Below are 12,745 nucleotides of genomic sequence, written 5' to 3'. Positions count from 1 at the left end.
TGTACATAGGAATTGTTTGAGTTAACATAAAAGTGAATGTATATTAGCAGTTGTTACAAAAAAAAAAAAGAATAGCCCAAAACAGGTACATACATAAATTGCTCTGCAGCAGCCAGCTTTATAACTCGTTATGTGTAAATATTTAGCTATATGCAATTTCTCTCTTCTACTATATCTTAAGCTTCTTGAAGACCTTTAAATCCTCCAAGAGGGCCAACTCTTAGAATATATTCAATAAATTTTTATCCAATAGTAGTTTAAGAAATATGACTACATTATAGAAAGAACTTTATGCATAAACCAGCAGTTAAAATTGTGCGAACTGTCTTAATATATAGTATATCTTAGTGGCTGTGGCAGAAGAATATCAGAATTATAGGTGATAAAGAAAAAATAGCATTGTTTTCTTCCGTATAGATCTAGTAACAGCTAATAGAATTGTAAATATGGGTCTTGTTTCAAATAATTAGACAATAACCAAATGTCCTAGAATATTTTTTTTAAATATTAGAAAATAACTTTTTCTTAAACTAAGTATCACATACCTCCTTTACCCCACATACAATTGTACAAATCAATAAAAAGTTATTTAAAACATTAATATGTCTAGCAAGTATAAACAAATCTAACAACGAGATGCTTACATTCTGCAATGGACTGTCAAATATTGTTAGAAAATATAAAAGAATTGTAAGGTTATTCATGACATCAAGTTTATGATCTAATTGAGAAAAGAAAATGTAAAAGCCACAAAGATTAAATTCTAATGTTACTATTAAATAAAATGATAAGAAATAAAAGAGTTCATAGTTAATTGAAAATGGTATGTGCAGTTGACCCTTGAACAACACTGGTTTGAACTGCACGAATCTACTTATACACAGATTTTTTTCAATAAATACATACAATACTATAAGTATATTTTTCTTGTGATTTTCTTAATAATATTTTCTCTTCTCAAGCTTACTTTGTTATAAGGATACAGTATATAATACACATAACATACAAAGTATGTGTTAATCAACTATTTATCTTATCCAGAAGGCTTCCTGTCTACAGTTGCCTATTAGTAGCTAAGTTTTTGGAGAGTCAAAAGTTATATGAGGATTTTTGATTTCACAGGGTGGGAGGGTGGGATCGGCGTGCTATTTTAAGAGTCAACTATACTATTAACCATTAAGAGTAGCCTGGAAAGGCTTTGTGAAAGATAGCAACTTAATCTGGTCTTTGAAAGACAGGATTTCAGTGTAAAGTACATTTGTCAGAGAGGAGAAATCCATGGGCAAATAATGTGGGGTGGTTCAAGATTCTGCTCTTCTGTGGATCCCCTTTCTCTACTCCAGCAGGAGAATTTAGCTGGAATAGAGAATTTGCATAGGAGAGCTATAGTCAATAAGTCTTTAAAAAAAGAAATTAGCACAAAGTATTTTCTTCCTTGAGTCACGTTTTCACTTACTTGGTTATTCCCAACAGTGTTGGTTCTCTTGGGAAATATGATTGCCAGGACACTAAAAATGATGGAGGCAGAAATATTGCTTAGGAACTTTTGGGTGCTGATTCTGCTTTCCACTATAGATAATGTCGAGTGGGCTTAAGTCCTGGAGGAGCCTAGATGTCCATCAATATTGCCTAGGGAAGACCCAGATTGTTCATGTATATTCTTACTGAATGCTGATGTAAGCCCTGAATATAAAAGGGCTATGAAGCAGTAAGAACTTGAGCTGAGATCTGGCAGGAGCTAACTTGGGGCAGATGGTGTCAGCTAACTGATGCCTCATTAGGAACTTGAGAGAAATCTGGGCAGAAAGCTACAATTCCTGCTCTTGCATTGATGAATTTTCTGTCTCTGTGTCATTATTCTTTAATGGAAATTTCTGAAAGTGTTCAAGTGGATGTGGGAGGTAGAGGACAGAAGGAGTCTTTTTTGCTGAGCATTGCAGTAGCCCTCTAGAAATGATTTTGTTTCCTAAAGTCATGAAATTGTATCTTGGTAACTCTACATCTGAATTTAAATTTGTGTCATTAGGGTTAAAAGGAAGAGTCACGTACCTTTCTTTGGTAGCCATTTCAAGAATCACAGCCCTCAACTTTGACATTTCTTCTTCCTTACTGCATAATTGATCCATGTCCTAATTTGATCCAGTATTCGAATCTAATTGACATTTGTCCTAAGCACATACTCATATATAATAGATTTGATAGAAATGACTAGTTATTAGAAGTAGACCATCTATTTAAGGGAGCAGTCAGAATTAAACTATGTAGGTAACAATAATTATACTACTTTTCCCTATCTTGTGATGGTAGTCTGGCATGTTTATAGATTTTAGAATTGGATTAGGGAGTTGGGTAATTTGAGTACTAGTCCTGGATTTGCCCTTAATAATTGAATCATTTTAGAATCATTGCTTATTTTTTTAAGTCCTACTATTTAAAAATATTTGCTTATATAGCCTTTGTCTTGAGAATGACATAAATACTATGGAACTGTAGTATACGTTACTATGGCCATTAACTACATGTGGCTATTGAGCACTTGAAATGTGTTTAGTTTGAGAAACTGAATTTTAAATTTAATTCTATTTAATTTGCATTTAAATTTAAAACTGATATGAGATGTGTGTATAAAATGCATGCCAGATTTTTAAAATTTAGTAAGAAGAAAAGAATACAGAGTATCTCAATAGTTTCCTTATCAATATTGTGTTGAAATGATCATTTAGATATATTGGGCTAAATAAAATATATTATTTTAACCTCTTGAATATGGCTACTAGAAAATTTTAAATTACATGTGTGGCTTGCATTTTATTTCTATGAGATGGTACTGTTTTAGAGAAAGGAACTTAATTCTCTGCCCTTTTAATCATCTGACCTATTATAAATACTTGACCTAGAATTTAATTTTTATTTAATATCTTTTTCCCCTCCCAGATAGAGAAGCTATTCTGGAATCAGATGCCAAGGTGAAGGAGCAACGTAAAGGAGCAGGACCGAAAGCTTTGTACCATGCTGGCTTATTTTTATGGCATGTTGGTCGTCATGATAAGGCGAGAGAATATATTGACAGAATGATCAAAATGTCAAATGGTAGTAAAGAGGTAGCTGGTTTTCTTATTTTGACATAGTAACATTAAAGGAAACTGATTTATGTATTCAGCAGTATCTGTTGTTTAATTCTTTTTATTGCCTTCTCTATTCTCACTTTATAAATAATAACTTTATTTTAATATTTTATTTTGTAAAAGTGTGGTTCTCAAAAATTGTTCATTTTTATGCTATTTATTACCTCTTGAAAAAAGATCCCTCCCTGGTTCTCTCCTTCTCTTCTTTATTTCTTTCCTTCCTTCTCTCCCACTCTCCTTATTAAACTGCTCCAGATATAAGGCACCATTATTTGCACTTTTAATAATACAAAAATAAGGAATACATAAACTTTACTTTCACGAATGGATGGATCATCAAGTAGTGTTATAGAGCATATATCCAGCTAATATATGAGAAAATTTACAAATGGTATGAGAGGGTATATTAAAGTGCACAGGCAAATAATAGTTAACATTTATTGCTTGCTTACTTTGTGCTAGGCACTATTTTAAGTTCTTAAGGAGAAATCACATCTTTAAGTGTTAGGAAAATGAGCATGAATTTCTTGAAGTAAGTAACATTTGAACTAAAACCTGAAAGATAAACACAGTTTCCATAGGTAAAGATTACGTATGGAAAAGGGAAGTAGATACTTTGAAGGTGGAAATAATATGTGGAAATGAAAAAAAAGGAGACTTTTTTCTGCGTACATCATTTGAATCTCACATTTGATGGGAACATGGGGTACCTAGACGAAGGAGGTGGAAGAAACACTTGGAGAGGTAGGTTGGGGCAAATTGAAGGATCTTGACAGCTAGATACAAATATTTGTATCTAATTTGATAGGCAGTGAAAGAGCATCGAAGTTTCTAAATCATTGCAGCGATATTAGAATACGGATTCACAAGATTAATTTAAAATTGGTTTATAGGGTGAATCCACCTAGGGAGAAACTAGAATGCAGCCCCCCAAAAAGGTAGTGCTTTCTGGCAGAAGTTTTTGAGGGCCTACACTAAAATATTGTACAGTGGGTAGAAATTTGAGAATCGTTAAATACAAGACTTGTCAACTGACTGTAAATAGTGGGGAAAGGTGTTGAGCTGTCTGATACTGAAAATGTCTCTCTGAGGTTTTAAGCCTAGACAATTCAGAGATCAGTTAACATGAATTGAAACTATGTTGGGATGAGAAGGTAATCTTAAAGGGAGGTGATATATTTGGCTGCAGACCTGCTGTATTTCACGTTCTGGAGGATAGTGAGATGGGAATAGTAGATGAGCTGTTGAGAAAAGAAAAGTTGGAAGGCAAAATGGATTGGAAGTTAAGACCAGGAATCATCCACACAGATAGCAGTTGAAACAATTCAAATAAGGATACTGATCTAGTGAGTAGAAGTAGCATCATTTTAGTAGTAGTATCTGTCTTTTCAGGTGAAATATAGGGAGGTAAATATAATCTTAGTTAAAGATTTATAAGTTTATGAATTAATCTAGAAAATTTTTGGTAGAGGAGATTTCACAATTTTTTTATTTGATATTAGAAAGAAAAATAATCTGCGTGTCCATTTTTCTAATCCTATAAACCTTACAACTCATTGGCTTACTAACTTTTCTGTAGGTAAACATCCATGACTTCTGTTTTTAATTTCTGAGGTCATTTATCCTTTCACTTGGAACTCACTGGACTAGTCACAGAGATTAAAGGAGATAGTTACCAAATTATCTTAATTTTTAATATATATAAAACAAGGGACTTCTGTTTTTCCATCTTAGTTCATTTAGTCTATTTGCCCAAGAAGAGATTAGAAATTCTTATTTATGTACTAAATTACATATTTAACTATTATTAATAATAATTTACTAGCAAAGCCCCAGAAAAGAATATTGATTACTTAGCATTAATGGGATATTTGACAAGCTTCTTCATATTAATGTTGAGCGTAATAGTAAATTTAAAGGCTAAAATTCTTACTAGTTCCTAAGACTCTAGGCTGGCAAGGGTTCGAAAGCAATTTTACTACACAGAGTTTTATTGTTAGGAATATTATTTGACAGAATGAATTTTGTTACTAATTTTTAAAAAATGACATTAGATTTACTACTTTCAAAATTTACTTCTTTCATTTCCCCCCAAAATGGAAATTTGACTAGAACTTTTCATTTTGTAGGGACAGGTTTTGAGAGCATGGCTTGATATTACCAGAGGAAAAGAACCTTATACTAAAAAAGCACTAAGATATTTTGAAGAGGGATTACAAAATGGAAATGATATTTTTGCTCTGCTCGGTAAGGTAAGTTGGAGTTAGGGTAAGTAAATCATGTTTTAAAATTTATTTACAATGTAGTTGAAACCTAACAAAACTAAATAGCTCAAAAAAGATAATTTTCATGATACTTTTATCAACTCAGCTGTAGGAGGGACTTATTTGTATACAATAATGAATGGTGAACTATGGAAACGCATTCCCTACCAAATTCCTGAATCCTGGATTGAATTTACTGGTTTTAATTTACTGGTTTTTATTGTTATTATCGTTGTTGGCATTAGTGGTTTCTGAATTGTTCACCAAACATTTATAGTGTGTCTAGTATGCCTGAGGCATCACTCTGGATTCTGGGGATACCCTGAGCAAAATAAAACTTCTTGCTTTTATGGAGCTTATAATCTATTGGTACAGACAGACAATAAACAAAATAAATTAAATTATATAGTATATTAGAAGATTATCAGTGCTATGGAAAAATGAATAAATCAGGGAAAGAGAATTAGAGCTGGGGTATGAACTTGAATTTTTAAATTATCTGGTCAGAGTGACAACTAAGCAAAGACATAGGAGGTAAGGGTTAAAGCCCTATGAACACCTGGAGGAAAATATTACAGATAGAGGAGATAATAAGTTTAAATATGCAAGGTATGTTCAAGGCATTGGTAGGAGGCCAGGGCACTAAAGAGAATGAAGGGGAGAACAGCAGTAGAGACTGGAGGGAGAGAAGGTGGGTGTTGGGGCAGGTGGGCACGGGGGAGATGAGGAGAGGCAAGGCTGATTCTATAAAGTCTTTGGCTTTTACTTTGAACCAGATACACAGGCAGCCAATGAAAAGCGCAATAATATGACGTGACAATATTGTGAGGGATGAGCAGTTGGCAGTCATTTGAAATTATTGGTGGGTGGAAATGTTTAATTTGGACCATTTCTTCAAACCCACTGGTGATTTCTCAATACCTAAAATTTTTTTTTAGTTTTTGATTCAACAAAAAGAAATTAAATTTATGTGTTAAGGAAACAGCCTAGTAGATAGGCACTAATTTGGAGGGATAAAAAGAAAAAGACAGGATTACGAATGTATTGACTCTTGTTAATGTCCCCACATCGCTGTTGTCAATTTTTGGATAGTGAACTTGTTCAGATATTTGCTACCAGTACAAGTACTAGAACTCAGTACTCAGGCTAGAGGAATGGGCATTTAGCAAGTTTAGAAAAAGTTTTTCTTGATTATTCTACTTCTTTCTATTCTTTAAAGAAAAGCTAGTTGATAATCTAGGATAAAGTTATTTCAGGTTTTCATATAAGTAGCTTAGGAGGGATTTACCTTTTACCTCCAATACCTTACATTGATTTAAATTATTTTTCTGATTTAATCATTTTAGTTATGTATTTATTTTTTTGTTGTTGTTGTATAAATACAGCAAGAGAGTGCATTAATCTCATTCCAACAAGGAATGATATGAAACAAATGCACAGGGAATTTAGTTTCATTTAACATGGTATTCTGCATTCATGTGGGAGGTGATGGTCTAAGGAGGTGTTAGATGTGTTTGTTTGGTTTTTTTGCATGATTTTGTTATTTTACATTACCAGCTATTTAGGCAAACTCCAAGGGCATATGAAATTTTAAAAATTATCTACATTAATCTTTTTGCTATTGTCACCTATTGAGAACTTTAAATAATTTATTTTGAGAGGGGCATCTTTGAATGATTCTCATATTTTCCTTTAATTATATGGGAATATAATCTCAAAACTGATTTCAGGAATATATTGCAGTTTTACTATACATCTATTGAGACTGGGTGCTCATTTTGAACAGAGCTATTCCAGGACTAAATTTATTCCTAAAGGAGATCCAGAAGCAAATTTTTAAATCTGATAAGAGATAAATATGCCTCATTATCTGTTTTCAAAGTACTAACTGTATCTATAGCTTTCTTTTTTCTGATTATAAAATTAACACATGGACATATTAATACATTGTAAAAAAAATTTTCAGAATACAGTAATAATTTGAACAAAAAATATCACCACTGGAGACAGTTAAACTATTATAAATGACATCTCTTCATGTTAGTAAATATAGATCTACAAATCTGCAAAAAGACGTTTTTTTTTTAGGCGAGGCAACCCTTGGTTGACCTCACAGATTGCAAGGACCTTGTCATCTTACAACCCCTTATTTGTTATTTATTTATTTTTTATGCCTACAGCACCTGGTCTTCCTAGGTATTCTCCCATCCAGGTACTAACCAGGCCCAACCCTGCTTAGCTTCCGTGATCAGATTGGGCTTGTTCAGGGTGGCATGGCTGTAGACTGCAAAAAGACTTTTAATAACCACCTAAAATTTTATTAGTTAGATATGCCATAATTTATCCTGTATGGACATTTGGGGTTATTTTTTTTCTATTGTAAATAATTGTACCATAAATATAATCTATATGCTTCTTCGTGGTCTTATTTATTGTGGTACAGTTATTTCTTTAAGATAATTCTAGTAGTGAAACTGTTGAGGTAGAATGAGTTATATGAGCTTTATTTTGCTTATTCTTTAAAACCCTCTTTAGCTGGAAAGTATTTTAAAAAAAGATATAAAATCTAGTTTTAGATACTATTTATAAATATACAGGAAATATTTTATTCTGAAAAGATTTTTCTGTTTTAAAAAGAAACATTATTGTATGGTGTTTCTAAAACTATCTTTAACAATTTTATCCTATAATTGTATTTCTCAGGTATTTAAAAGTGGATTTTAAAACAAACGACATGAAATATTTTTGTTCTGTAATGTTTTAAAATTTTGTTTTGATAAAAACTTTTTTTCTCATAAAAATGATAACTGTTCTTTACTGAAAAGTCGAAAAACAAAAAAGAAAAAAATGTTAAAACACTAGTTTTCTGCCTGTTTCAGAGTAAATGTTGTGAGAATCTTGATATGTATGATCACAGTTTTGATGTCACTTCTTTTCCTCCCATTAGGCACAATGCCTTGAAATGCGCCAGAATTATTCAGGTGCTTTGGAGACTGTGAACCAGATAATTGTGAACTTTCCAAGTTTCCTTCCTGCTTTTGTACAGAAAATGAAACTACAACTAGCCTTGCAGGATTGGGACCAGACGATTGAGATAGCACAGAGGTTAAGTAAAAAAATATGACAGAAGTACCTTTGGATCCGGTTATAATTTTGAGAAAAAAAGAAAATCTGTGTGTATTTTTTTATCATAAGATTTTTAAAATTTGAATTTTCCAAACTATGGAATTGAGGAAAACTTAACATTGCACTGTTTAACATTGAATTTATTGATTTACATAAATATCAGAGTGGCTGTTCTGAGACAAATACTCTATTATGCAAACAAATACCCCTGCCCTCGTGAAGCTTATATTCAAATGACAGGAATCATATAATAAGCAGAACAAATGAGAAATTATCTAGAATGTAGAAAATTATAAGTGATATGGAGAAAATATAAAGCTAGAAAGTGAAATGGGGGGTGGGGGGAGGAGGTTTGATTTTATGGGATGGTCAGGGAAGGCCTCACTGAGAAGATAGCATTTGAGCAAAGAGAGCAAGGCATGCAGATATCTGGGAGAAACTTTGCAGAAAGAAAGAAAAACAAGTGCAAAGACCTTGAGGCGAGAGTATGTGTCATATATTTAAGGAGTGTGAAGGAGGAGGATGACTTGGAATGAAAAAGTGGAAGAGTGGGAGGGAGCAGGCATTTCAGGTCATGAAGGATCTTGTTGGCCATTATAAGGAATTTGTTTTTTCTTTCTGAAGTGTAAGTCATTGCAGAGTTTCCCCTTTCCCTCCTTCCCACCCTTTTTCTCCTTCTTTCTCCCTCTTCCTCTCCTTTCTCTTTTTCTTCTTGCTGTGTTTTTAAGTTAAAGAAACCAGTATTTTATTTTGAAGGTTTCCATATGTATTGTATTGATTGCCATATGGTATATGCCATATACCATATAACTTGTTCCTTATCCTCTGTATTTCCTGTAAATTGATAGTGTATCTAGAGACTTGGTTTATGTTCATGTTCAAATTTTTTTTGGCAATTACTTCATAAGTGGTGATGTGTTCTTCCGTCAAAGGGACATCATCTGTGCTTGTTTCTCATTTTGTGATATAAGCAGCAATTTGTGCTCAATACCTAGGTGGTTGGTTTAGGATTACAATATGGTTATATCATTCTTTCTCCATTTCTTAACTGGAATACTTCTGTTGAGAAGAACATCTAATTTACTGATTGGTTATCTAGTATTATAGTTCATATAAGAAAAGTGGATAAATGTTTGAGTCTTTTTCTTTATTTTTAGGTTTCAAAAACATCCTCTAATATCTAGCATCCTCTAATAATTAATGTTTTAGGTTTGTTTGGTTATATGACATGGATTAAACTTGAATGTTTTTACCAATTTCAGTTATTATAATTACTCAAACTTATTTTTGGCCATTAATAATTGCTCAAACTTATTTTTGGCCATTATTAGTCTCTTCAAGTTAGTTTTAAGTCCTTTTGACATGATCCTAGCAATCTTTCATAGTTTCCTTGCTATTTGGTACGGCAAAATGTACCAGGGTCATTTTGTATATTACAACCGCCCAATATGAGTATCAGCCATTGTCCAGGGAAGTCAAATCCCTTTTAGTGGCAAATGATATATGGAGGCCGCAATTTGGGCACCAGTAATGTTTGTCTTTTTCCAGATTTCTTTTCTATGCACTCTGTGTGTGTATGTCTGTGTGTGTATGTCTGTGTGTGTAGTATCTATATAATATATTAAAAATATATTTTGGGGGGAACAGTTATAAAATTAAAAATAGCCTCGTTATACATTTTTTAACCTTGATTTTTCTTTAACTTGATATTTCATGAACATCCTTGTATCCATTTACACAGATATACCTAATTACTTATTAACAATGAATATCATTCTATACAGTGAACATACAAATAGTTCATTTAATCTTTCTCCATTGGTACGCATTTAGACTGTTTCCAGTTTTCATCATTCTAAATATTACAGTGAACACACACATATATAATCTTTATACAGATATAGGCGTATTCCTGAAGGACAGTTTCCTAAATAGGGATTACTGAATCAAAGGATATCATATTTGTTAGAGAAGGCTAAGCTCCTATGAAAAATAGACATAAACACTTGATGGTTTTAATACAGTAGAATTTTTTTGTTAGATGTAGCAGTTTTGGGTGGGTGTTATGGTTAATCAGGCAGTCTTCCTCTACACTGTCATTAGGGGACCTAGGCTCTTTCCATTTTGCAACTTTGCCATTTTTCTAAAACCTCATCATGTTGGTATCCAGCTGGTAGAAGAAGAGAGGGTGGAGGAGCCATTCCACTTTTCTTAAAAGCTCTGGCCTACAAATGGCATATATTGCTTCATCTCACATTGGCCATATCTGATTGCAAAGATGGCTGGGAGATGTTGGCTAGCCATGTGCCCAAGCAAATAAGCAAAGAAGAATGGATTTGAGGAGACAGATTGTAGTTTCTGCCTCAGATATACACACTTAAAATTTTGAGACACCGCCAAATTGTTCTCCTAAGGAGTTATGCTAATTTATACTACTATCAATAGTCTTTTGAATGGGAAAGTTCTCCATCGTGTTGCTTCTTTTTTGAAAGTTTTCTTGGCATTTGTAGTTGACCATCAGAATTAACAAGTTAAAAAGAAACCCTTTACAATTTTGATTTGAATTGCATTAAATCTATAGATTATTTGGGGAGAATTTTTTTTTCTTAACCCCAATGAGTATTATCATCAGGCAGTTATTAATGCATAGTAAACAACTACAAATCTCAGGGCTTATGATAATAAGAACTAATTTCTCACTTTTGTGTGGTCGTCTAGGGTAGGTTGATCTAGACCAGGCTTGGCTGGGGCTCTGCTTCAGACTTCGGATCCGGCTGGGTAGACATGACACCTCGTTGCAGTATGGGCTCTGGTCAGCTCTCGGTGTGTTCTCCCCTGGGCTCAAGTCACAGAGCAGCAGCCACCCAGAGGAAGCTCTTCTTGTGGTGATAGCAGAAATCAAAAGGACAAACAAATAAATGATGCTTGAAATTTAGCCTGGCATACTGCCACTTCTGCCCACATTCCATTGGCCAGTATAAAAAAAAAGTTCACAATCAAGGAACAGTAAAATGCACTCCCACTTTTGTAAGAGGAGTTTCTCAGTTGCATGGCAGAAGGCACATATTCAGAGAGAGTGGAAAACCTGGAGCTAGCAATTCAGTGTACCACACCATCCATGAGAAGAAACCTAGTGTGTTACCTCATTTGTTCAGTTCCTTTTCTAAATGTCCTTGAGTGAAGTTTATAGGAATCTTTATAACTTTTACAGAGTTTTTACCTAGATTATATCTTCTTGGGGTCCTATTATTAACAGAATATTTTTTCATAATATTTTCAGATTTGTTTTTATCACATAGGAGTCTGTTTTAATGTTGTGAATTACATTAACGGATTTTTTAATACTCAACGCATCTTTGCATTCCTGGAATTCTTATAATAAATATGCCTGTTCAAGGTGAATTATTTTTTAGTATGCCGTTGTGTATGGTTGGCTAATACTTTACTTAAGATTGCCAAAGGATTTCATGAGGCTGGTACAGTCTATTCATATGTTTTTTAAACTTATTTAACATTAAGATGCAGACTTTTTTTTTTAATTGAAATCATGAGGTTGGTTATTTTCATAAAGGAGATGCATTTTACTAAGTAAAATTACTTATTTAGACAGTGCACTTGTCAGACCAGCAAACCAAAATTTTAAGCCCTGAAATAAAAGAGAACATGTAAATTATTTCAACATTAAATGAAATGTTTTTCTGCAGGTTAATGCTTCAGGATAAACAAAATGTAGAAGCACTAAGAATGCTGGCTCTTTACTATTTGTGTAGAGAGGGGGATATAGAGAAGGTAAGTTTTATTGTACTATTTTAAGTTTAAAGTATTAAAACTTTTAAGTATAAAAAAATATATGTAATTACATACTCACGTGAACTTATGTTAGAACCTTGAAGTGCTCTTTTAGAATGGGTGTCACGGTACTTTTTAGTTGATTGCTGGAACTACACCTTAACAAAGGAGAGAGCTTCTTAAATCAACTAGTAAAGTAAAAAACATTATATTGTTAGAATTACCCTTGAAAATTTCTTAGATCATTAATTACAGTATAGTGGTTTTCCATACAAAACTCCCATGTAGTAATATATATGATTAATGTAACCAGTGATACTGGGTATGGAAGAGTATACATGCAAAATATAATTCAAGGTATTTTTTAATTAGGTTTGTATAAGTTAAATGGGCTTAGGATGAAAGCTCATTGGACCTTATAATAAGGCACATGTTTCTTTA

General features: G+C 33.0%; 1 protein-coding gene and 1 pseudogene across 4 annotated transcripts in view; one reads left to right on the top strand and one right to left on the bottom strand.

The window, feature by feature from the left end:
• The window catches only part of TTC21B (tetratricopeptide repeat domain 21B), a 66,091-nt gene that overhangs the window by 3,644 nt on the left and 49,702 nt on the right, over positions 1-12,745 (top strand). For all 4 annotated transcript variants that reach the window (XM_039855231.1, XM_039855230.1, XM_039855229.1 and 1 more), the window contains 4 exons: positions 2,935-3,101; positions 5,255-5,377; positions 8,337-8,494; positions 12,220-12,304. In XM_039855231.1, the coding sequence (XP_039711165.1) occupies positions 2,935-3,101; positions 5,255-5,377; positions 8,337-8,494; positions 12,220-12,304 (533 nt within the window). The remainder of the gene's footprint in view (positions 1-2,934; positions 3,102-5,254; positions 5,378-8,336; positions 8,495-12,219; positions 12,305-12,745) is intronic.
• LOC120597455 (uncharacterized) lies at positions 7,561-7,674 on the bottom strand (annotated as a pseudogene).

Source organism: Pteropus medius, unplaced genomic scaffold (genome assembly GCF_902729225.1).
Source record: "Pteropus medius unplaced genomic scaffold, Ma_sr-lr_union100, whole genome shotgun sequence".
Taxonomy (NCBI): domain Eukaryota; kingdom Metazoa; phylum Chordata; class Mammalia; order Chiroptera; family Pteropodidae; genus Pteropus; species Pteropus medius.
Note: the sequence above shows the minus strand (reverse complement) of the source record. Positions and strands in the feature narration are given on the sequence as shown.